Source organism: Acomys minous (genome assembly GCF_964271855.1).
Source record: "Acomys minous genome assembly, chromosome: 13".
NCBI lineage: Eukaryota > Metazoa > Chordata > Mammalia > Rodentia > Muridae > Acomys > Acomys minous.
In genome coordinates this window covers 14,316,634-14,340,867 of record NC_140495.1, presented here as the reverse complement: position 1 = coordinate 14,340,867, position 24,234 = coordinate 14,316,634, and the positions used below count along the sequence as shown (strand labels likewise).

Sequence of the window (24,234 nt, the reverse complement as noted above, 5' to 3'; positions counted from 1 at the left end):
ATTCCTGTTATGGTAAGAAGCTCTCCAATGCGAGGTAAACCAGGCCTGTCTGCCCTTCCATCCATCTTCCCGGATCCTAGGCATCCTGCAGTGGACCCAACTGGCACACAGCCCATCAGTTACTTCAACTACGCAACAGACCCGATTGGTCACTCTCCTCACCAAGGACAACGCTCCGCCTCCTGCCTGCCCCTTCCCCCCTCTCCCCACGTCCACTCCGGAAGCAGCAACCCCCCTCCTCTCCCCGCCCCCCCCCCAAGCGAATCCGGGCGCCCTAGCAACAGAGTGTTTCAGACTGCCCAGTCCGCTTGCGCAGCTTCGGGTGCGAGCCAATAGCGAGGGGCGCCGGGAGCGAGGCTCGGGGGGGCGGGGCTGAGCGCGGCAGCAGCCATTTTGGTGGAAGAGAAACAATAGGACGGAAGCGTCGCGGGACTGGGCTGTGGCCGCAGGTAACGCCCGCCCCGCCGGCCCGTGGCCCGGTTGCCCCACGGGCTTCAGGGAAGAGATTTTCGGTGCTGTTAGCGGGCGGGCTCCCCGATCAATGGGGAGGCTTCCCAGATGATTTGGAAAAGGGGGTCCTCTCGCTGTCATTGTAAAGCGGCCTCCCCCCTCTTTTTGTGGAGTCATTTTCCCTCTGTTTCCGGGGGGGGGGGTGTTGCATTATGTACCTTCTGGTCGTTGGGGAGACCAGGCCATTGAGGGGAGGGCGGAATCTTCCCCCGGCCATGGAGAGGGTCTACTGGAACTTGGGGGGCAGGGGACGACGACAGTATCTTTCTCCGTTTTGGAGGCGGTCTCCGGGAGTCTTCCGGTGGGCAAGATCTCTTGTCTAAAAAAGGTCCCTTGGCCCCGATCTCCCATTTCACTGAGTATGGGGTCTCTATCATTGGACGAAGGGGCCAGCCCTGATGTTCAGGTCCTGTTACCTGGGCCCGCTGACGTGCAGCCATTTTGCGTATTGAACGTCAGTTGTGCCAGTCAGTCACTAGGTATTTGATCGCGGAGGAGGGGAGATCTGCGTATCTAACCTTTTTTTTTAAAAAGACCTTAAAATGGTTTAGAAGATGCCTTTTCTTCTTCTTCTCCTCCTCCTCCTCCTCCTCCTCCTCCTCCTCCTCCTCCTCCTCCTCCTCCTCCTCCTTATTATTATTATTATTATTAATATAATACTGGTGTTTCTACCACCAGTGGGATATTTCTTTCACATTTCATGACAAGGTCGCATCTGCCCTCTGCATCCTTCCTAATGACTTGTTTCATTTTGGGATTTTAATTTCTCTCAAATATCAAGAAAGCTGTACTAGCAGAAAGATGAGTGGAAGATGTAGGAACTAGAGAAACCTAGTGTTCTTACATGCCAAAGGATCATCACATGTAAATAAACATTTTTAGCAAAATGGACATAGGGCAAGAACAAAATAATTTCCAATAGTTGTAAGAGAAAGTACTGAGGGAGGGCGATGAGAGTGGACGCTGGGGGAGGGGTATGATCACAGTGCATTGTATGCATGTTTCAAATTGTCACAGAATATTTATCAAAATAAAAGACTCACGAAAAAAAGTACTGGAAGTTTTGAAACCTAGCACAACAAATTTAAAGGACCTTGTTTATATAGCATTTTGTTCATTTTCTGTACTTAAAATGTTTGCTGTATTTGCATTTTTCTTGGAATAACATTTTAAGAGAAGGAAGATGCTTATTTACAAAGTCGTTGCTGTGGAGAGCGTGTGATTGCAGGGGTTTGTTTTTAATTTTAGCCACCATCTCAGAAATATAAAGTCAGTGCATATATTTGGCATGAATAGGGCGTTTGATTGTCTGCTAAATTTTTTTGGAGGTCAAGTTGATTGAACTGTTGGCTATTACTTAGGCTGGTTTACCTGCATTCTGATTTTCTTTTAAGACTAGAATTCAAGTGCATAAGAAGTAGAACTAGACCTGTTACAGTCGTAGAAAGCAGTTTATCATGTGTAATAGGCTTTGGTGCTTTGGAGTTTCCTAGGAGACAGGTTTTGGTCTGTACCATCAATTATCTGGACATCGGAATGTGCCAGGAGGAGTAATTGCTACCTGATGAATTTAGTTTCCTTTGCAGAGGCTGTCAGGGGTTTCTGTAAGCCCCAGGGATGTCACTGGTATCTAGGCAACGAGGGTGAGCATGAGCTTCCCAGGCCGGCTTGTTGAGGTGAAAATTTTCCATTGTAGGCTCATAAAGAGGATGCGCTAGGTAAGAATTTTCCCTCATAAGGGGAGGTTTGTTGTTTGTTTGTTTGAGACAGGGTCTCACTCTAGCTTTGGCTGGCCTAGAACTCACTATGTAGATCAGGCTGGCCTTGAGCCTATAGATCTGCCTGCCCCTGCCTCCTGTGGGCCAGGATTAGAGGCATTTGCCTCCACTGCTGGCAAGGGAAGTTATGTCATGGGATGATTATCTTACAAATAGACCACATTTTTTATAATGGAAAATAATCAGAAATTTTAATATGGTTACATTTTAAAGCATATTTTTATTTTTTATTTTTCAAGACAGGGTTTCCCTGTGTAGCCCTACCTGTCCTGGAACTTGCTCTGTAGACCAGGCTGGCCTTGAACTCAGATTTGCCTACCTCTGTATCTCAGGAGGCTAGATTGATGAGTGGCTGCTCCCTTTTCTCCACTGACCCTGTGGTACTTACAGCCCCAGCTCTCTGGGCCATCCCTCTGTCTCTGCCCATCCATTCAGACCAGCCCACAGCACCACTCCTTGTCCTGGTCTTTGGTTTTGTTGTTATTGTTGGTTGTTTTGGTTTTGTTTTTTTTTAAGACAGGGTTTCTCTGTGTAGTCCTGGCTGTCCTGGACTCTCTTTGTAGACCAGGCTGGCCTCGAACTTACAGAGATCTACTTGTCTCTGCCTCACGAGTGCTGGGATTAAAGGCGTGCGCCACCACACCTGGCCTGTCTTGAGCTTTGTGTTTCACTTTTAGCTGGGGCTGCTTCGGAGCTTAACAGCCTCTCTAAACTGCAGCTGCACACATACAGAAACGTGATGGCACATGGGCTGCAGGCACTTGGCTCCATTGGGAAATGCAAAAATATTGCATCACCCTTCACTGCATATTTTATGAGAGTAATAGACTGTTTTTGTTTTGCAAGTGTAAAATGAACATTCGATAACAATGTTTTCTCTAAAACTGTTATCCCTACTCAAATTTTAATTTGTAATATATTTAGCTTTGGAAATAGCTTGCTGGAGACAATGAAAGTTTTTAACACAGCTGAACAAAGAACTTTTGTTTTTTTTGAGACAGGGTTTCATCATGTCATCCTGAAAAGGGCAGGACAGCCAAGACTTCACAGAGAAACCCTGTCTCGAAAAACAAAACAAAACAAAAAATCATGCCACCCTGCCTAACTTGACATGTAGACTAGGCAAAATGAACTCAGAGAGATCTGCCTGCCATGCACCACTACACCCAGCACTTAATTTTTTGAGATGAAGTCCACTTAAGAGATCATTGTCTGCCTTGTGGGTGCTGGGACTGTACCACTGACTTCTTATCTCCTAATTTAGAAATTTTTTTTTTTATTATTTTTTATTTTTTGCCCCTTGGTTTTTTGAGACAGGGTTTCTCTGTTGTAGCCTTGGCTGTTCTGGACTCGCTTTGTAGACCAGGCTGGCCTTGAACTCACAGCGATCTGCCTGCTGCTGCCTCCCTGAGTGCTGAGATCAAAGACGTGCGCCACCTAAATTCTTATCTGCCACTGTCTTGAATATCTTTACACAAACCTCACAGAGTTCTGCCTGCTGGGGAGCTGGGATTAAAGGCATGCAGCACCATGCCAGGCTGTTTGCAGCTTTCTTACTAATTGTCCATATCTGAATGTGGGGTGCCTGTCCCTCTTCCTTTGCTCATGGTAGGGCCTTCAGCACCTGAAGGGCACCTTCCCAAGGCGCATGCTTGGTGACATCATTGCTTAGTTGGGATGCTGCATCTACATTGAGAACTGTAAGCCCAGGGTAAAGGGTCCTGGGGCATTTGGGAGTACAGATCTTGTTGGGTGCCAGCTCGTAGGTTCAGTGGCCTAAATATTGGTGAGTTGGCTGACAGCTTAAGTAAAGCCTAGGTCTAGAGGAAGGGACAGGAATGGTATTTGTTTCTCAGAGAATGTTTTTACTTTGGAAGTTACATAAGCTTTGTGATGAGAGAGAGGACAGGAATGAATGAATGAATGAGTGAATGAATGAATGAGAGGATGCATAAGCACGGGGACACACTGAGTGATGAGATGTTCAAGTGGAAGTGCCTTACGATATTCGTTCTCATCGATTCGATTTCCCTTGACCAGAGCCCATTGCTCTCCTCACAAGGAGGAAATTCTAAAAGTGATCTTTAGATTCTAAATTCTAAATTCTAAATGTGACTATCAATATAGTTGGATTTTATATCTTTGAAGTAGTCTTTAAAAATGGTTAAGAAAAAAGCAGGGGTGGTGGGCGTGGGCTAATGGTGTAGAAACCATCTTTGTAAAGGCTAACCGGCAGGTGCTTCTGTATTAGTGCTGTGCCTGGTACAGTCTGAGGAGTTTCCTCACAAGACTGGCTCTTTTTTTTTATTTTTATTTTTTATTTTTGCCGGATTGTTCCTGGAAGATAACTGACGGCCCCATCTTGAAAAAACTTTAAAGACAAAACAAACAAAAAACCTATCTCAGAGAAAGTGGCTGGCATTTTTTAGGATGTCCCCTAAGAGTCTCGAGCTTCCATGCCTAGATGCACACACTTGCACACAGGCATACACAGTTTTTAAAAAAAAGGTTTATTTATTATCAATATAGTATTCTGCAAGCTTGCATTTTGTGAGCCAAAGAGGGCACCAGGTTTTACTGTAGATGGTTATGAGCCACCATGTGGTTGCTGGGAATTGAACTCAGGACCTCTAGAAGAGCAGCCAGAGCTCTTAACCTCTGAGCCATCTGTCCAGCCCACATTTTTTTTTTAAATGAGAATTAAACTTTTTTTTTTTTTTGGTTTTTCGAGACAGGGTTTCTCTGTGTAGCCTTGGCTGTCCTGGACTCGCTTTGTAGACCAGGCTGGCCTCGAACTCACAGCGATCTACCTGCCTCTGCCTCCCGAGTGCTGGGATTAAAGGCGTGCGCCACCACGCCTGGCTGAGAATTAAACTTGTAGAAAATGGTATTGATGGTGACAATGAACACCCAGTTCTGGAGCCCAAGATAGAGTGACTCCTCTGAGGCACAATGACTCCGCTGCTCTTAGTGGTGAGTCTTTGATTTCCGGTTCCTGCTGTTTGTCTGAGGTGAGACCTGGATGATAAGCGCGTCATGTCCACACCTGTAAGGACAATAATGAGTGCCTGTCTCTCCCAGGGAGTGGGCTGAACAGAGGAGCCATGTAAACAGTAAGTGCCTGATAAACAGGAGCTTGTGGTGCTTCAGGCCTATAATCTCAGCACTCAGGAGCTCAAAGCAGGAGGACGGTGATTTTAGTTTATTTTATTTATTTTTATTTTTTGGTTTTTCGAGACAGGGTCTCTCTGTGTAGCCCTGGCTGTCCTGGACTCACTTTGTAGACCAGGCTGGCCTCGAACTCACATCGATCCACCTTCCTCTGCCTCCAGAGTGCTGGGATTAAAGGTGTGGGCCACCACCCCTGGCTAGGATGGTGATTTTAAGGCAAATCTGAATGACATAGGGAGACTCTTGTTTCAAAAACAAAAGATGGCTGGAATGTAGCTCTTCTTTAGTATTGTGTAAAGCCCTGGCTTCAGTCTCCAGGATACGTAAACTGAGGGTAGTGGTATTTACCTGTAATCCCTGCATTTAGGAGGTATAAGTAGGAGGATCAGAAGTTCAAAGTCATCCTCAGCTACCTACCAAATTCAAGGCAAGCCTGGGCTACACGAGACCCTGTTTCAAAGAAAGCAAAACTCCGAGGACCTCTCTCATTTCTTCTTATTTTTTTTCTTTATTTTTTATAAATTATTTATTTTATTTGCATTGGTGTTTTGCCTGCATCTATGTCTGGGAAAGGGTGTTGAATCCTCTGGAACTGGACTTATGAGCTGCCATGGGGTGCCAGGAATTGAAGTCCGGTCCTCTGGAAGAGCAGCCAGTGGTTTTAGCTTCTGAGCCATCTCTCTGGCCCCAGGACCTCTCATTTTTTTCTGTTAAAGTCATTCCCCATTATTAACGAAAGTTGAAAAGTTGAAAGCTGAGTGTAGTGGTGCACACCTGTAATCCCAGCACTTGGGAGGCAGAGGCAAGAGGATCTCTGAGTTCAAGGCCAGCGTGGTCTACAAAGAGAGTTCCCAGACAGCCAGGGCTACACAGAGAAACCCTGTTTCAAAAAACAGAAACAAAACAAGTTGAGAAGTTGATTGTTTGATCCTCTGACCATCTTGTGCCTTACACACACCTGGGCTGTAATCCTCACTTGTGAAAGTATGGACCGTTTATCAAGGTCTCCAACATGGAGTGAAGGTCTTAGGCCCAAAGTGTGTGCTGTATCAGTGTTGCTTTGTGGGTGGTTTACAACCTTTAAGAGCTGCACAGCCGTCTTAGGGTTTTTTTTATCAGTCTTGGGAGTATTCCACCCCACTGTTTTTTCTCCTGGTGTTAAAAGGTGACGTGTGCTCAGAACTGGGGAGTATTTCAAGGAGTTTCAAACGTTCCAGGCAGGTCAGAAGAAACTTAGGGGAGTCAGTTCTCTACACTATGTGCGTTTCAGGAATCGAACCTAGACAATCAGGGCAAGCACCTTTACCTAGTGAACCATTTTAAAAAATATAAATATATATATGTATGTGCATGGGTGTTCTGCATGCATGCCTTTGTGTGCACCACATGCGTGTCTGCTGCCTGCAGAAGCCAGAAGAGGAAGGCCGTCCCGTGACTGGAGTTGTAGACAGTTGTAGGATGACATGTGGGTGCTGGGAATTGAACCCAAGTCCTCTGGAAGGCAGCACTGCTCTTAACTGTTGAGCCATCTCTCCAGCCCACACTAAACCAGCTCCAGCCCGATTCCCGCATTTTAAATGACAGTTCCTTGTGACAAAAGCTGGTACCTACCTCTTCTGCCTCCCCCTCTCCCTCCCTCGTTTTCTCCTCTCCTCTTCCCCCTCCTTCCTTCTCTTCCTTTTTTTTTTTTTAAGATTTATTTATTTATTACATATACATGTACGCCTGCACACCAGAAGAGGGCCCCAGATCACATTATAGATGGTTGTGAGCCACCATGTGGTGCTGGGAATTGAACTCGGGTCCTCTGGAAGAGCAGACAGTGCTCTTAACCACTGAGCCATCTCTCCAGCCCCTTCTCTTCCCTTCTTTTTCTTGTTTTTTGAGATTGGGTCTTGGTATGTAGCCCAGACTGGCCACTTGTCTCAGGATGGCCATGACTCTCGCTCTTCCGCCTTCACTTTCTGAGAGTGGGGTTAGAGAGGCCTGTGCTACCACCCCTGCTAGCTAGCACTTTTTCTGAGTCTTTATAGTTCAAACAATAGAGACTATGTAGTATTTTTGTGTATTTTGTCTTGAGAACATGTCCCACTTTGTAACCTGTATCTCTGCTTGGTGGGCAAACTTGTGTCAATCCTCTTGTTTCTGCCTCCCAAATGCTTGGATTACAGGCATGTGCCCTTCATGCCTAAAGGTTGCTAACATCCCTTCCTTATATTCATTTTTATCATGGACTGTATTCCATTAGTTGCCCAGCCTCCATGGAGACGCGGTAGTGAGATAAGACACCTAGCCTCAGGCCGTGTGGCAGACTTACTGTTGGACAGGCTTGTTGTATATACCTGGGAGCAGCTCATAGCATTGGCTTAACTGTACAATTTGATTGTCTTTCAGTGATAGTAGAGCCGCCTGATCTCCTTGAATCTTTGTGATTAATAAAGAATTTCTGAATACTAGTTTATTTGTGTTAAACTGTAATAGAATATGAATGTCACAGTCACATTTTAAGATGGTACTCTACTGAACAATTGTCTTGCTTGATTTTCCACAAGAAAGATTTTTTTAAAAGGTTAGTTGTCATAGCATTAAGAGTTTGGATTTTGGGGGGGGGGGGACTGGAGAGATGGCTCAGCGGTTAAGAGCACTGTCTGCTCTTCAGAGGTCCTGAGTTCAGGTCCCAGCAACCACATGGTGGCTCATAACCATCTATAGTGAGATCTGGTGCCCTCTGCTGGTGTGCAAGCATACATGCAGGCTACCATATACATAATAATTTTTTTTTTTTTTAAGTAAAAAAGAGTTTGGGTTTTGGCCAGGTGTGATAGCATATACTTAGAATCCGAGCACAAGGAAGACGGGACAGGAGGATCACTGCGAGCTTAAGGCCAGCCAGGCTGCACAGTGAGACTGTCTCAAAAAATAAAAAAGTCTCTGGGCAGTGATGGTGTACACCTTTAGTCCCAGCATTCAGGAGGAGGCAGCAGGTAGATCTCTTGAGTTTGGTAGAGTGAGTCCAGGACAGCGAGGGCTACACAGAGAAACCCTGTCTCAAAAACAAACAAACAAACAAATAAATATATAAATAAAAATGTCTTAGAAACCAAAACCAACCAGGTGTAGTGGTGCGTATCTTTACTCTGGGTGCTTGGAGTGGGTGGTCAGGTGGTGGACAGAGGCAGATAGAACTCTCAGTCTGAAGCCAGTTTGGTCCACATAGTAGGTTTCGGTTTGAGGACAGCCAGAATTACAAGTGAGATCCTGTCTTAAAACAAAACACCAAGACCTTAGGTTTTGTTTCCGTGGAAAGTTTCCAGACCAGCAGGTCCTAGACCAGTGTTCAGGTGCATGTGTCTATGTTGAACTTTAGTTAATGCAGCCCTGATAAGGTGGCAGTAATACGTGCGGAATAAACACTGTCTGTGCTAGGAGCATATTTGTAAAGTGTGTAGCATGCCTTATTTTACAACTGTGCTCAATGCATGGCTGCTGAGAGTTTAGATGACACACTTAGTGGGGTCTTTTGCATCCTGATGGTCTGTGATGATAGTAGTGACTTGAGACAGTTCTGCGGAGCACCGGTTCTGTGATGGTGAGTTTTGTTGTTTGTTTTGTATTCTGGAGATTCAAGAGTAAACCGAAGAGCCAAAAACATTTCATGTCTGAGGCTGTAGAGATGGCTCAGCAGTTAAGAGCACTGGCTGCTTTTCCACAGGACCAAGGTTCAATTCCCAACATCCACATGATGGCTCACAACCCTCTGTAACTCCAGTCCCAGAAGATGAAACACTGTCTTGTAGCGTCTGTGCTTGCACGTGATACAGACACACAAGCAATTCATACATACAAAATAGATATTTTTGTAAAAAATTCTGGCACACATTTGATCCCAGCACATTGAGGCAAAAGCAAACAGAAATCTTTAAGTTTCAGGCTGGCCTTGTTTGTACATCAAGTTCTAGGCCAACCGAGGCTGCATAGAGAGATCTATCTCAAAACAATTTTTAAAATTCTAGCTTATAGAATTTGTTTTCAAGCAGAGGTGAGAAAAGGAGATAGACAATATAAATGTAGTGTTGTGTGTTGACAAGCAAGGAGAAGAAAACAAAACAAGGTGCATAGCTGAGTGTGTCTGGGACAGAGTGACATTTTATTTTTATTTTTTATTATTTATTTTTATTTTATGAGCATTGGTATTTAGCCTGCATGTATGTCTGTGTGAAGGTGTCAGGTCTTGGAGTTTCAGACAATTGTGACCTCCCATGTGGGTGCTGGGAATTCAACATGGGACCTCTGGAAGAGCAGACAGTATTCTTAACCACTGAGCCATCTCTCCAGCCCCTTTATTTTTTTGTTTTTCAAAATGGTTTCTCTGTGTAGCCTTAGCTGTCCTGAACTTGCTTTGTAGACCAGGCTGGCCTGGAACTCACAGCAATCCGCCTGCCTCTGCCTCCCAAGTGCTGGGATTAAAGGTATGCACCATCACATCCAGCTTTTTTTGTTTTTGTTTTTTTGAGACAGAGTTTCTCTGTGTATCCTTGACTGTCGTGGATTCGCTTTGTAGATCAGGCTGGCCTCGAACTCACAGCGATCGGAGGCTCAGGCTAGAGGGTCACTTGATCCCAGTTTGAGGTCAGCATGGGCAGCACAGCAGGACATCCTCTTCTCTCAAGACTCAGATGAATGAGGAAACTGTGGATAGGAAAAGCAATATTTGACCCTTGCATAGTGAGTTGACAGCTGGATGTGGTGGTATATATTTCTGATCCTGGATAAGCTATTCTAAAGGATTGTGAATTCAAAGCTAGCCTGGCCAACACACACACACACACACACACACACACACACACACAAACACACATACATGTCTGAAAAAGGCTTACGTTGATGTATGTGACTGAAGATACTCAACGAGAGGCAATTTTTGTTTTTTGTTTGTTTTGTTTTGTTTTTTGTTCTCCCCCGCCCACCCTGCTCTGTGTAACAGAGCCTTGGCTGTCCTGAAACTCTGTACCAGGCTGGCCTCAAACTCATAGAGATCCATCTGTCTCTGCCTCCTGAGTGCTGGATCAAAGGCGTGCAAGGTGTGCGCCACCACTGTCAGGCAAAGAGACTTTATATATATATTTGTTTGTTGTTTTGGTTGGTTGGTTGGTGTGTTTTGTTTTTTGTTTTTTAAGACAGGATGTCTCTGTGTACCCTTGGCTGTCCTGGACTCACTTTGTAGACCAGGCTGGCCTGGAACTCACAGCGATTCGCCTGCCTCTGCCTCCCGAGTGCTGGGATTAAAGGTGTGCCCCCCCACTGCCTGGCTTTTTGTTTTTTGTTTTTGTTTTTGTTTTTATTTAACTTTATTTTATATGCATTGGTGTGAGAGTGTCAGATCCCCTGGAACTGAAGTTACAGACAGTTGTGAGCTGCCATGTAGAAGAGCAGCCAGTGCTCTTAACTTCTGAGCCATCTCTCCAGCCCAGGAGAGGCAATTTTAAATCCGTGATTTGATGAGTTCTTAGCAGATTTATCCCAGTCACATACTCTTCAAGCTACACTCTCGGAAGTGTCTGGGGCCTCAGTCTGGCCTGGTAGTGACTGCTTAGCTCTTTCTGTCACTGGTTTGTGTACCAGTGTAGGAAAGCCTCAGCGACCATCCCTGCTTGTGTAACTGTGGACTGTGTGACAGCTGTGCAGAGCAGATGTCAGTGGTGCCCCTAGGGAGCGGATGTCAGAGGTGCCCCTAGGGAGCAGATGTCAGTGGTGCCCCTAGGGAGCAGATGTCAGAGGTGCCCCTAGGACTCATGGAGATTGGAATGGAAAGGGTTGTTTTGTACTATGAGGCCATGGTATCTTACACAGTCCTGGGTGACTACTTGACCCTGGGGCTTTTCTTGAGACAGAGTAAGTGGCTCCTGTGGGCCCCACTGTTGTCTCATTAAGTAAATTCTGAACGAGTGAGCTAAGAGCCCAGGGGCTTCAGTCTCTGGTGTTTAACTTGCAGTGTAAAACAAAAAAACAAAGCAAAACCAAGAACAGATGAAAGTTAAGAGTGATAAGGAGCTGGTCCTTAAATTGGTGCTTAATTGATCTGGGGTGGCTGTGGGCTTATGGTACTGTGTGTCCTGTTCTAGGACATGTCACCTTCTGCTTTTACTCTCTTGTCACAGAACCGTGAGCCAAGAGGACAGCTAACACAGCTGCTAAATCAGAAACTCAGATTTTGTATGTTTTCTTGGTCTCTCTAGATTCTAAGAGCTTTGCAATAACCATTGCTGATTTGAGGCTCCTGAAGACCTGAGCCTTAGTCTTTGGATGTTTCTAAATCACTAACAGGCTGAGCACAGGGGCGCATGCCTGTAACTACACAGCATTTCAGAGTCTGAGGCAGGAAGATGGCCCAAAGTTTTAGGTTATATAGCAAAACTGCTGTATTAGAGAAAAAAATTAGTAACATCTTACTCAGACTGCATGTGGAGCAGAGAGAGCCAAGGGAAGCAGAGTTTCTGCTTTTCTTTTTCTTTCTTTCTTTTTTTCTTTCTGATTTTCGAGATAGGGTTTCTCACCTTGGATGTCTTGGACTCACTTTGTAGTAGACCAGGCTGGCCTTGAACTCACAGAAATCTGCCTGCCTCTGCCTCCCAAGTGCTGGGATTACAGGTGTGTGCCACCACACCCGGCACAGGCTTTTCTTTCTTCTGAGGTCTTTTTTTTTTTAATATTTTATTTAATTTATGTGTGCTGGTGTGAGGGTGTCAGATCTTGGAGTTACAGACAGTTGTGAGCTGCCATGTGAGTGCTGGGAATTGAACCTGGGTCCTTTGGAAGGGCAGGCAGTGCTCTTAACCACTGAGCCATCTCTCCAGCCCCTCTTCTGAGGTCTTAAGGGGAAAAGTTGATGGGCTTTGTAAGGCTTGGACAGCACAGAGTACTTAGAATCCCCTTCTTAACTGCTGCTAAGTGTGAGACCTTGCACAGTGAAGTCACTCTTAAATTCATGTTTCAAAATTAAACATAATTGAAGTGAAAGAATTGCAGAGCTTACCTTATGTGAAACGTTTTATCAAAAAAAAAAAAGCTAGCAGTTACTATTCACTTGTTTGGTTACAACTGGAGGAACAGAGTTCTACTCAAAGCCTCATTTTACAGACCAGAAAATGATCCCCAAAGGAGGAAGGTAACCAAGGATTGGAGTCGAGTGGCAAGGAAATCTGCTCCATTTCACAGGCTAACCGGTTTCCTCAGTCCGCCTCAACATTTGGGAGGCTTCTCTGTCATCAGATTTGGCTAAGGCAAGAGTGAGCTTTATTTTTCCTATATCTCCCCAAGATGATTCTCTTGGGAACATCACTGTACATGAAGCTAGGTGTGGTGGCGCACACCTTTAATCCCAGCACTTGGAAAGCAGAGGCAAGTGAATCTCTGGGAGTTCAAGGACAGCCAGCTCTACATAGTGAGGGCCAGGACAGCTGCTACACAGAGAAACCCGGTCTCAGAAAGAGGGGTGGGGAGACAGGAGTTGGTTGGGTTGAGGTAGCAGCAAAGTTGCCATATTATGTCTAGCAACTAATGCACACTTTGGAGACCTAAGATGCTGGGCCTTTCAGCCTCTGTCTGCACCAGTGGACGACACTGTACAGAGATACCGTGGAACCATTTGAAGTTTTCCATTGGAGGGGTAGATGGAGAGAGATACCTGGAAAGATACTTTTCTTAGTTGACTACATTTAAGGAACAGCATGCAGAGTGTGCGTGCGTGCGTGTGTGCGTGCGTGTGTACAGGTGCACATGAGTATAGAATCCATAGGTCAGTCCGGCCATTGAACGCTAAGAATCATGCTGTCTCAGCCTCCCCAGCACTGGGATTACAAGCATGATTTCCCACATTCCAGTGGGTTCAAGTACTCAGTTTGACTTTGTTATTGCTCTAGTCCGTTTGCAGGGATGTTTAACAATGACTAGTGTGTGTTCGTGTGGATGCAGATGTAGAAGTCAAGAGGGCAGTTCCGTTGAGTCTCTCATCTTCCACCGTATGTGGCTTTTTGGAAGAAACGTATGCTGAGCCATCTCTTTTTTGAAAAGTGGTTTCAAAAGACTTGAAAAATCCAGTTTAGTTCAAACAGGCCTTAAATTTGTGGCAGTTTTCCTGCCCTGGCCTCTCAACTCTGGGGCTGCCTGGTGCCTAGCATTGCTCTTGGAGCAAAGGCAGTTTTATATCTTGACAGAGATGTTGGATTGTGTTCCCAAGGCCTGGGCACTGGGGAGCATGTTGTACTCTGTTTAAAAAGTGTGGTCCTGCCCTGTGTGGTGCTGGCAGGCTGGCCGTGACTCAGTAGCTCTCCTTTGACATTGCTTTCTCAGTGCATCCACAGAAACAGAAAGCTTGAGTGCTGAGGCAGAGCAGAGCCCCATCATTTGAAGAGTGGTGGTTGCAATGCTAAGGTGTATGCATTCTTTTTATCTTTGGCGCCTGAATAACCCTTGCCTCGTGGGGAAGAGAACACTGGAGTAGGTTAGACTTCGTTGCTATAGCAAGCTCAAACTGTGTCAGACAATGTATGCATTCTTAGAGTCCGAAAGGTAATGTCAGGTGAGATCAGGACCCTTGGATCTCTGTTTCCATGTAGGAAAGTTTATGAATTTATTATTGTTGAGTTCACAGTTAAGTTCTCTCTGAAAGGAAGAAATGACCACCACCAACAACAGAAAAGACAAAACATTGACACTAACTAAATCTCTCCAGAAAGATGCTACTCAGGTAGAAAATAGAAAAATGGGAAGCCAAGTGTGGTGGCACACGGACTCGAGAGGCAGAGGCAGGTGTATCTCTTATGAGTTTGAGGCTAGCCTGGTCTACAACGGGAGTCCTGGACAGCCAGGGCTCTGTATAACAGAGAAACCCTATCTCTAAAAACAAAACAAACAAACAAAAAGTTTTGAATGCTAGCACTCATGGGACAAGTTAATGTCCTGTGTGAATGCTAGGAATGCCAGCCCTGGGCAGGAGTACCTGAGACCTTAGGTGCCAGAGGCAGTTGTGTTGGGAGCCCGTCAGTAGCCTCCAGGGTGCCTTTGGGAGCTGTGGCTCACCTTCTGCACTCCTTCTGGATGTTCCCTACCCTCCCATAGACATTTTTAAGAGGGTGGTATCCATCTCGTACAAAGTATGCCGAGGGCGGAGTTAGAAGTGCAGTAACAGGCCTGCGCCATGGTGGGTGCTTACCCATGGTAAAGCACAGTGGGTACACCTGCGGCAAGCTCTTTGTTATTACTCCCATTTCTGGGGGGAATCCTGGAAACTGGAGTTCACCAGTAAGGTCACTGAGCAGTCCCTGGAAGGTGATGTAATAGTTATGAGTTATAGTCAGGAAACAACTAGCCTGACCTGCCCTCAAACAGTTAACTGAGTACATGCTGTGTGGTGTGTGGTTTGTGTGGCTGTGGGTGACCAGTCAGACAGATCTAAGGACCACACTCTGGTGGATGAAAGAGCCCTGATTGTTCCAGGAACACAGCTTTGGTTTAAAGCTGTGCCTCAGCCTTTAGCCATCAGGATAGAGCTGATAAAATAGTTGGTGACCTAGAACACTGTGTATCTTTTTAATGGACTCAGCCAGCTTCCATCGGTTGTTTTTAGATACAGACGTTAATCATTAAAGCAGGTTCAGCGCTCCACTGCTAATAAGGTTAATGAGGCTTGCCTTTGGCTTTGGGCAAGGGGTATTGTTTGTGGACACCCTGAAGGGAGTACATCTTATTAAACAATGCGTAAGTTGGTTTTCCCTGTATTAAAATCCACTTTATAAAAATATAATTAGCAGAATAACTTAGGCACCATTTACCTTTAAGCGTGACAACCTTAATTAGAAAATACTGTACTGGAAATTGTGCTTTTACGCCATCGTGGCTTTGTGTTTTGACTGCTGTAGTGGCTTTCTAATGCTGTGGTGGGCGGGTTTGGCGGTTTAGGGGCCCCTGGAGCCCAGTCTTTGCTCGTCAGTATCTGCCGCGCCCCTACTCTCCCTCCCTCTCCCAGTGTTTGTCTTTTCTGGAGGAAGGCGGGGCAGGGGTAGGCTGTGTGGGCGGAACCTTGTGTGAGCTCAGGCTGTTTGTCTTCCTGCTGAGAAAGCTGGTAAGGCGGTTCCCTGGCCACTTCAAAACCTCATGTCATTGTGTTTGCTTCCGCCAGAGTGTCCCTGCCTGCACAAACCGAGGAGCCGGACGTAAAGACAGACAGTAAACGGAGGACGCGCTGGCCGCTGGACCCCGCTGCCTCCCTTTTCTCCCTGCTGCCTGTGTCCGGAGGATGAGCCCAGCCTTCAGGACCATGGACGTGGAGCCCCGCACCAAGGGCGTCCTGCTGGAGCCCTTTGTCCACCAGGTTGGGGGCCACTCGTGCGTTCTCCGATTCAACGAGACAACTCTGTGCAAGCCCCTGGTTCCAAGGGAGCATCAGTTCTACGAGACTCTCCCAGCTGAGATGCGCAAATTCACTCCCCAGTACAAAGGTGAGCCCCCAGCTGCTAGAGGGGTGGCCAGGCTGGTGAGGTGTGAGTGAGTTTGGCAGTGGAAGGCCCTGGAAGCAGTCCTGGGAGCCATCGCCCCTTCCCGTTTACCTGTTTGTTTTCCCTTCTCCTCCTCTTGGCCCTCAGCCCAGCACCTCACACCCTCAGTTTTCAAGCCCTGGTAAGATTGCTCAATTGTTTTGTTTTCTGGATTTGCTTTGAGTGTATTTTTGGTGGAAGTATAGTTATTTTTTATATTCAGGTGTCTCTTGCTCAAGGTAACCCATAGTCCCCATATGGGGACAGTTCGGGAAGACTAGGAGGATTTAACCCAGAATTCTTGCTGCCTGCCTGCTTTTTGTCCTCCAGGAAACCAGAAGCCCTGGTGATTAGGTAGGCCCGGAGCGGGGTTGAGTCAGATGGAACGCAGGAGTGGGAGGATTGTGCTGATTAGCTCCAGTCCTTTGCTGTTACGGAATGTCCCCAGGATTGCTCTGTAAAGGCAACCCTTTGATTCACGTGTAGTGACTCTCTCTCTATAATGATTCGCTTTGAGGGACCATCAGTTGCCAGCACGGCGTGGTCTTTTCTGGGGAGTGGGGGAAACCTTTTATAAATCAAAAGAGAACTCATTAAGAAATGAATTTAAAATGCGCATTCCCAGGTGTAAAGAAGACTAGAGCAACTTAGATTCCCCTGGGACAACTGAAACAGTGTTCTTTAAGACAGGGTGGACTGGGTCACCTCTCTCTACTTGGAAATGCATGTGGTGGGACTGGGGGTGTTGGGGACCCTCACTTGGTCCTTTTCTGTTATTTTTTTCCAGGACAAAGCCAAAGTTCCCTTGTTAGCTGGCCACCCTGCCCCATTTTTACCCCCTTGGTCCTTCCTTATTATGCCCACAGGGAAGTGTGGCCCCCAGACACCCACCCCCCTTCTCGCTCCTCTGCGCCCAGAGCTGGGGCCACCTCAGAAGTGTCGTCTCTCTCTGAGCACTCAGTCCCCTGCAGCAAGCAAGCGGGCGGGCAGCAAAGACTGAGCAGATTGAGTGATCGTGGGGCAGAGAGGCCTAGGAGGAAAGGTGTTCAGCCAGTCGGCTGTAAGGCGCTCGTCGGCACCGCTGAAGTGCTCCCTCCTGACAGCCCTTCCTCAGAGACTGTCCAGTTCCCCGGGGCAGGTCCTAGAGACTCCAAAAGGGAGAGCTGCTTTCACGGCTACCATGTGTCTGTGTTTCTCCCCCTCATCTGCTGGTGTTCATTTTGTTCTTGTGACACAAACTACAAAAAACAATAAATGCATAACTGAGAAGGACAAAGGCTTGGCTCGCCCACCATGTGGGTGCCTTTGCCAGGGCGTCTGTGCTGTGTGGATTGTTGGCTCTTTATTTTGCTTTGCTTGCCCAGGCTTCCCTCACCCCTCTGCGCCTCCACCTGAGGCCACACCCGTGTTCCCTTGCATTCAGGCTCTGCTTTAAAGCAAGCCTCCAGGTTGTCGGAGTTTCTGTTTAGGGCGTAACATCTAGAGCAATGTTTTTGTGTCTCGGGATTAGAAGAGTTACATAAAAATTAATAAACATTTTCAATAATGGAAAAATGTGTCTTGTAATTCTTTGGCCCTTGCTTTCCCTTGTTGAGTGCATTAGAGAGGGAGCCTCTCGGCTGTGTTTGCTCCCTAATTGCTTGTCTTGTATGGTGTCACTTTTTTTCTAGCTGTTTTGATATTTGTTAGGTTTGCAGATGAGTTTGGGGCCTCTGGCAACATAGACACTAAGGAACAGGGTAAGAAACAAAACAAATGTTACAATCATGTCGCTAGAATGCATTTTTCTATGGAAATAAAAGTTCTTTCTGCTGCTCACCCCCATTTCAGGTGTGGTGTCAGTGTGCTTTGAAGAAGACGAAGACAGGAACTTGTGTTTAATAGCATATCCGTTAAAGGGGGACCATGGACCTGTGGGCACTGTAGACAATTCAGACTGTGAACCAAAAAGTAAGCTGCTGAGATGGACAAACAAAAAACATCATGTCTTAGAAACAGAAAAGAATCCCAAGGATTGGGTACGCCAGCACCGGAAAGAGGAGAAGATGAAGAGGTGGGTGAAAACTGAAAGGAAGTGTTGGGGGTGGCAGAGCCTGGTTCCCTGTAGCCAAGAACTCACGGTAGACCTGAGAGTGACTCAGTGGCTTGTTCCACATGTCTGGTGCCTCTAATTGGCTCTGGGTTAGAACATGCCATTTTGCATAAACAGCTGAAGTGGCAGCTATAAAGGAAATTGACTCATTCTTTCTACAATTGCTTTGTGTCAGGCCACAGGCCGACTGGAGCCATCCCTTTCCCTCAGGTTGCTTGTTAATGGTAGGAGACACAGTGATCAGTCAGCCGCTACAAAAGTTAAGACCCGTGTGCACAGGGCCTTAGAAGACCCACAGGTTGGCAGGACCTGTACTGTGGGGGAAGGAGACTGAACTCATTCAATGCAGTTTCACTTCGCTTTTCCCGTCTCTAGAGTCAGGGGACCTTGTGTACCAGACCAGGGGTCACAGTGCCCTGAAAGGGGGAATGGCGTCTGCCTGCCTCATGACCTGGGTAGAAAGGCCATTGCTGGCATCTTGCTGTAGAATTGGTGTAGGCTGCTCCTTTTTGAAATTTTCAATGAACTTTATACAAGTGCGCCCATTGAAATAGCTAATGAGTCTGGGACGCATATGTACATTGCACATGAATTTCCATCATTCTTGAAAGTTTCTTCACTATTTCATATTTAATCTTGATAACATGATTTATTGGATTCTTATTTCTTTATAGCCATAAATTAGAAGAAGAATTTGAATGGCTAAAGAAATCTGAAGTCTTATACTACAGTGTAGAAAAAAAAGGAAATATAAGTTCGCAGCTTAAACACTATAACCCTTGGAGCATGAAATGCCATCAACAGCAGTTACAAAGGATGAAGGAGAGTGCAAAGCATCGAAACCAGTACAGTATCCTTTGCACAGGGCGCCTCTACCTGGGAGCAGGGTGGAGAGGAAGCGAGCAGGGCTTGAAGAGAGGACTTGGGCAGCTGGTTGGTTTGTGGTTGCAGGGTCTCCGTATAGCCCAGCAGGACTAGAGCACTCTTTTGCTGCTCCTGGGGTTACAGGCGTCTGCCACTACATCTGCCTAAAGTGTTCCGTTTGCGGGTGTGGGGATGCATGCTCTCCTGCATGAACCACAGCATCCATGAGAAGGTCAGAGAGCAACTTACAGGAGTCCGCTCTCTTCTTCCGCCAAGAAGGTTCCAAGGATTGAATTTAGGTCATCAGACTTGGTGGCAGGTGTGTTACCCACGGAGCCACCTAACCTGTCTTAGCTATGGCTAATCACCTCTGTTAGAGCGGTGCTCAGGGCACCATGTGTGGTAACTGTGCAGCTGGTGCCTCCCTATGGAAGAGAGCCTGGCCTCAGAGTTGAGGTAAGGGAGACTAAGAGGTTCTGTGAGAAGCTCATGGAAAAGCCATCTTGTGCGGGATAAGCTTTAGCCCAGGTGGCCAAGAGGCTGCTGGTCCCTATTTGCAGATTCTTGCAGAACGTATCACAGAATTTAACCTGCATCATTGAGAGGAGTGAGTCTGCCCTATAAGCTGTTCACAAGGAGAGTACCAGGATCTTCCCATTAAACTGTCATTCACTGGCCCCACACTTTGTTTTTGTTTTTTGTTTTTGTTTTTTTTTGCAATTTTGGGAATCCAACCCAGGGTTGGGATTTGGCTGGGGTCAGGGGTGTAACAGTGTGTGTACAGGTAGGAGAACAACTTGTAGGAGTCTGTTCTCGCCCTCAGCGCTTCCCCTGTCTGCCCTCTGGGGTTTTTGTTTTTTGTTTTTTTCCCCCTGCTTATAGGTTGAAATTCCTCAAGTTTTTTGTTTATTTGTTTGTTTGTTTGTTTTGGGTTTTTTGTTTTGTTTGTTTTTTTGAGACAGGGTTTCTCTGTGTAGCCTTGGTTGTTCTGGACTCACCTTGTAGACCAGCCTGGCCTCGAACTCACGGTGATACGCCTGCCTCTGCCTCCTGAGTGCTGGGATTAAAGGCATGCGCCATCATCACCTGGCTCAGAAATTTTTTTTAGTAGGAAAAAATGTTAAAAATAGGATTTCTTGGTGCTTGTCACTCAGAAGTTGACTTACTTGAATCAGTCTCATGCCATGACTATCTGCATATACCCAGCTGACACTTCTGGGTTTTTTGTTTGTTTGTTTTTTGAAACAGCATTTCTCTGTGTAACCTTGGCTATTCTGGAGCTCACTTTGTAGATCAGGCTGGCCTCCTGCCTCTGCCTCCCAACCCTGTCTCGAAAAAATAAGGTGGAAAGCCCGGCATGGTGGCGCACGCATTTAATCCCAGCACTCGGGAGGCAGAGGCAAGTGGATCGCTCTGAGTTCAAGGCCAGCCTGGACTACAAAGTAAGTCTAGGACAGCCAAGCCTAGACTGTTTGAGAGACCCTGTCTCAAAAAACAAAAACAACAACAACAAAAATAAGGTGGAAAGTGATTGAAGAAGACAACAGTTTCAACCTCTGCCTTCCACACATATGTACACATGCATGAACATGTGCATACATACCCATAAAGTATTTATTTATTATATATACGCAGTGCTCTGCCTGCATGTACACCTGCATGCCAGAAGAGGGCACCAGATCGCATTATGGGTGGTTGTGAGTCCCCATGTGGTTGCTGGGAATTGAACTCAGGACCTTTGGAAGAGCAGCTGGTGCTCTTAACCTCTGAGCCATCTCTCCAGCCCTCTTTTCTTTCTTCCTGTTTTGTTGTTGTTGTTGTTGGGTTTTTTTTTGTTGTTGTTGTTGTTTTTTTTTTGTTTTTTTTCTTTGAGACAGGGTCTTTATGTGGTTCTGGATGTTCTAGAGTTCACTACGTAGGTCAGGATGGCCTTGAACTCAGAGCAGTACTCTTCTCTGCCTCCTGGAGATAGAGATTAAAGGTGTACACCATTATGCTGGCTAGAAATCTTAAGAAAAAAAATTAGGTTGGTTACAGTAGCATGTGCTTTAATCTTAGCACTAGGGAGGCAGATGTAAGTGCATCTGTTAGTTTTGGGCCAGCTAGGGCTACATAGTGAGGCTCTGTTTATAAAGAAAGAGTAAAGGAAAGCTGAGTCTGTGGCTCAGGAGTAGAGTACTTGCCTAGCAGGGTACAAGGCCCTGGGTCCAAACTCTAGAGCCCAAAAGTGTAAACTCCACTCCTCGGTTATAAACTGTGCACTTGTGGGCTGGGGTTTACCGATGACTGTCCTGGGCAGCACTGGTCTGCGATAGGGAATGGTAGAGCCGCAGTGTGGGTGCTTACTGCAGGCATGGTCTTCCAGCCCGTGATTCCACAGGCATGAGGATCACTGCAAGTAAGAGGCCAGCCAGAGCTACACAATAAAACCCTACACCAAACCATCTAGGGCTAAAACTACTTCTAGACTTGACTAGGAAACGGACATTTTTAAATTAAAGTATATATTTCATAGCTCTATTCATCGTTCAGGTTCCAGGCTGCAGGATTTATTGATCTTACTTAACATTTGTGATTGAAAGGCAGCTTGTTAGACTCTCTTTTCCATGCTGAGTTTGGGAAGATGGTGTGCGTGCTCCTGGCTAGAGGCCTGTGTAGAGTCTATACTGGCTCCTGTAGTCAGGCTAGTTTTCTGACAAACTAAGCGTGGGTGCCTCGGATCTCTGACCTCCCTCCATGGGAGACTGCAGCTAATGGACAGCATGCCCTGTGGGCCTGCACTTGTTAGGCCATTCCGTTCAGACCCTTTTTGGGGGTATTGTCTTTAACCACTCAGAATTCATCTTACTGGAGAACCTGACTTCCCGCTATGAGGTGCCTTGTGTCCTAGACCTCAAGATGGGCACACGCCAGCATGGCGATGACGCTTCAGAGGAGAAGGCAGCCAACCAGATCCGAAAGTGTCAGCAGAGCACCTCTGCGGTCATTGGTGTGCGCGTGTGTGGCATGCAGGTGAGGAGTATGCTCAGACACTGCTGGGGTATCCTGTGGCTGTCACTTGACTATGGTACAGCATTCTGAAAGCTCCAAAGAGTTCAAAATTGAGGTATTTCTCCCTTGGAATTTTCACATTCCTCCAGGTAGTTTCCCCCCACTTGCCTTTTAATACACTCAGTCTGCTTTATTTAAAACAAGACAGATTTGGTACGGACCCACCTCAGCTGTTAGTGCACTCAGCACACATGAGACTCTGGCTTCAGGACCCAGTTCCCCAAACAAAACAGAGTTGAGCTGGCTGAAGATACAGCTCAGTGGTAGAGAGTTTGCCTCATCTCCAGCATATAAAAAGATTACATTTTTAGCCCGGCGGTGGTGACACATGCCTTTAATCCCAGCACTCGGGAGGCAGAGGCAAGTGGATCACTGTGCACTCGAGGCCAGCCTGGTCTACAAAGCCGTGTCCAGGACAGCCAAGGCTATCCTGTCTCGAAAAACCAAATAAATAAATAAATAAATAAAATCAGGTTTAGCCAGACAGTGGTGGCACAAGCCTTTAATCCCAGTACTTGGGAGGCAGAGGCAGGTGGATCTCTGTGAGTTTGAGGATAGCCTGGTCTACAGAGTGAGTTCCAGGACAGCCAGGAGTACACAGAGAAACCCTGTCTCAAAAAACCAATAAATAAATAAATAAAACAAATAAGTGAATGAATGATTTTAAAATTCAGGTTTGACCTTACCTGAGTTTGTTTCTTTCTGCTTAAAAAAGAAAGCATGTATGCTTACTTGAGCCCTCAGAGGCTAGTCTGGATGGCTCAGTCCATCTGTATGTGTCTCTATACAAGGATCCAAAGTTAAGCCACCCCTGGTGATCTAGTTGCAGAATAGGGGGCTGGGGAACAGTGATTGGACCTAGGGTTGGGGCTTGTCCTGGTGGGTGCTCCTTATGACTGATGCACTCAGGTTACAGGGTCTCATCAGCCAGTCCCAGCACCCTCCCTCTCCCAGTGTCTAGGTCTTGATGGCCCTTTGACCCTGACTTGCTGGTGTCTCTCCCACAGGTGTACCAGGCAGGTACTGGGCAGCTCATGTTCATGAACAAGTACCACGGGCGGAAGCTTTCGGTGCAGGGCTTCAAGGAGGCACTTTTCCAGTTCTTCCATAATGGGCGGTACCTGCGCCGGGAGCTCCTGGGCCCTGTGCTCAAGAAGCTAACTGAGCTCAAGGCTGTGTTGGAACGACAGGAATCCTACCGCTTCTATTCAAGTTCCCTACTGGTCATTTATGATGGCAAGGAGTGGCCAGAAGTAACCCTGGACTCAGATGCTGAGGACTTGGAGGACCTCTCCGAAGAGTCGGCTGATGAGTCCGCTGGTGCCTATGCCTATAAGCCCATCGGTGCCAGCTCAGTGGACGTGCGCATGATCGACTTTGCACACACCACCTGCAGGCTTTACGGCGAGGACAGTGTGGTGCATGAGGGCCAGGATGCTGGCTATATCTTTGGGCTCCAGAGCCTGATAGACATTGTCACAGAGATAAGTGAGGAGAGTGGGGAGTGAGCTTGCTGGCTACTCCAGTATCTGAGACTCTGTGTCCCCCCTACAGCTGTGCTGTCGGGGAGGAGGCCAGTAAGGCCAAGTGTTGGCCTCTGCAGCCTGGAGCTGATAGACAGTGGCCTCTGACCCCTCCCAGCCTGAGCCAGCCCCAGCCGTGCTCAGAGTCTTTTATTTATTTTAACTATTTCTTCAACATTCCACATTTGATGATGCAGATACCTCTTTCTTCCCTGAGTGTAAATGTTCTAATACAGATCTTTTTGTTTATTGTATACAGTGCTGCTGTCATTCTTTCTAGGAGCATGCAGAACCTCCCAACTCGCGAGAAGCCTTACCTTGTATTGTGCCATACCCAGGCCTGTACCCACTGCACCCAAGACACAGAGTCTTGGCTTTGTCTAAAGTGTCCCAATCTAGCACCTTGCAGTCCTCAAAAACAGATACTCTCCCATATGCTTACGTGGCCAGGTCACTGTGTAGCTGGGTCTCTACCACTCTTCCACAGAAGTGGAACTGCCGTAGCTTTCCCCGTGTGCCTGTTGGACTACAAGTGCTCCAGTTCTGGGGTCCAGCTTTTGATTTCTAGGCACTGGGCATAACTATCATGCCAAAAAATGCATTAGTGAAGGCTACGTGTAGTCTGGCTTAAAGTACCCAGGAGGCAGAGGCAGTTGGTTGCTGTAAGTTTCAGGCCAGTCTGGGCTGCTAGTGAGACCTGGTCTTTTTTGGGG

The 24,234-nt window shown here is 46.7% G+C and overlaps 1 protein-coding gene and 1 long non-coding RNA gene across 3 annotated transcripts; both read left to right on the top strand.

The window, feature by feature from the left end:
• Window positions 1-278: 278 nt before the first annotated feature.
• Window positions 279-23,775, top strand: IP6K2 (inositol hexakisphosphate kinase 2). The gene is made up of 6 exons (XM_084752711.1): window positions 279-449; window positions 15,637-15,955; window positions 17,822-18,044; window positions 18,758-18,933; window positions 21,784-21,959; window positions 23,006-23,775. Exons 2-6 carry the CDS (start codon window positions 15,754-15,756, stop codon window positions 23,504-23,506), a joined length of 1,278 nt encoding a protein of 425 aa, XP_084608837.1. The 5' UTR covers window positions 279-449; window positions 15,637-15,753; the 3' UTR covers window positions 23,507-23,775.
• Window positions 16,002-17,322, top strand: LOC311580937. Of its 2 annotated transcripts, none has more exons than XR_014773600.1 (2): window positions 16,002-16,133; window positions 16,231-17,322. It is a non-coding gene; the product is annotated as an uncharacterized lncRNA (long non-coding RNA). The 2 variants fall into 2 exon arrangements; XR_014773601.1 differs by having other exon boundaries at window positions 16,215-17,322.
• Window positions 23,776-24,234: the final 459 nt, after the last annotated feature.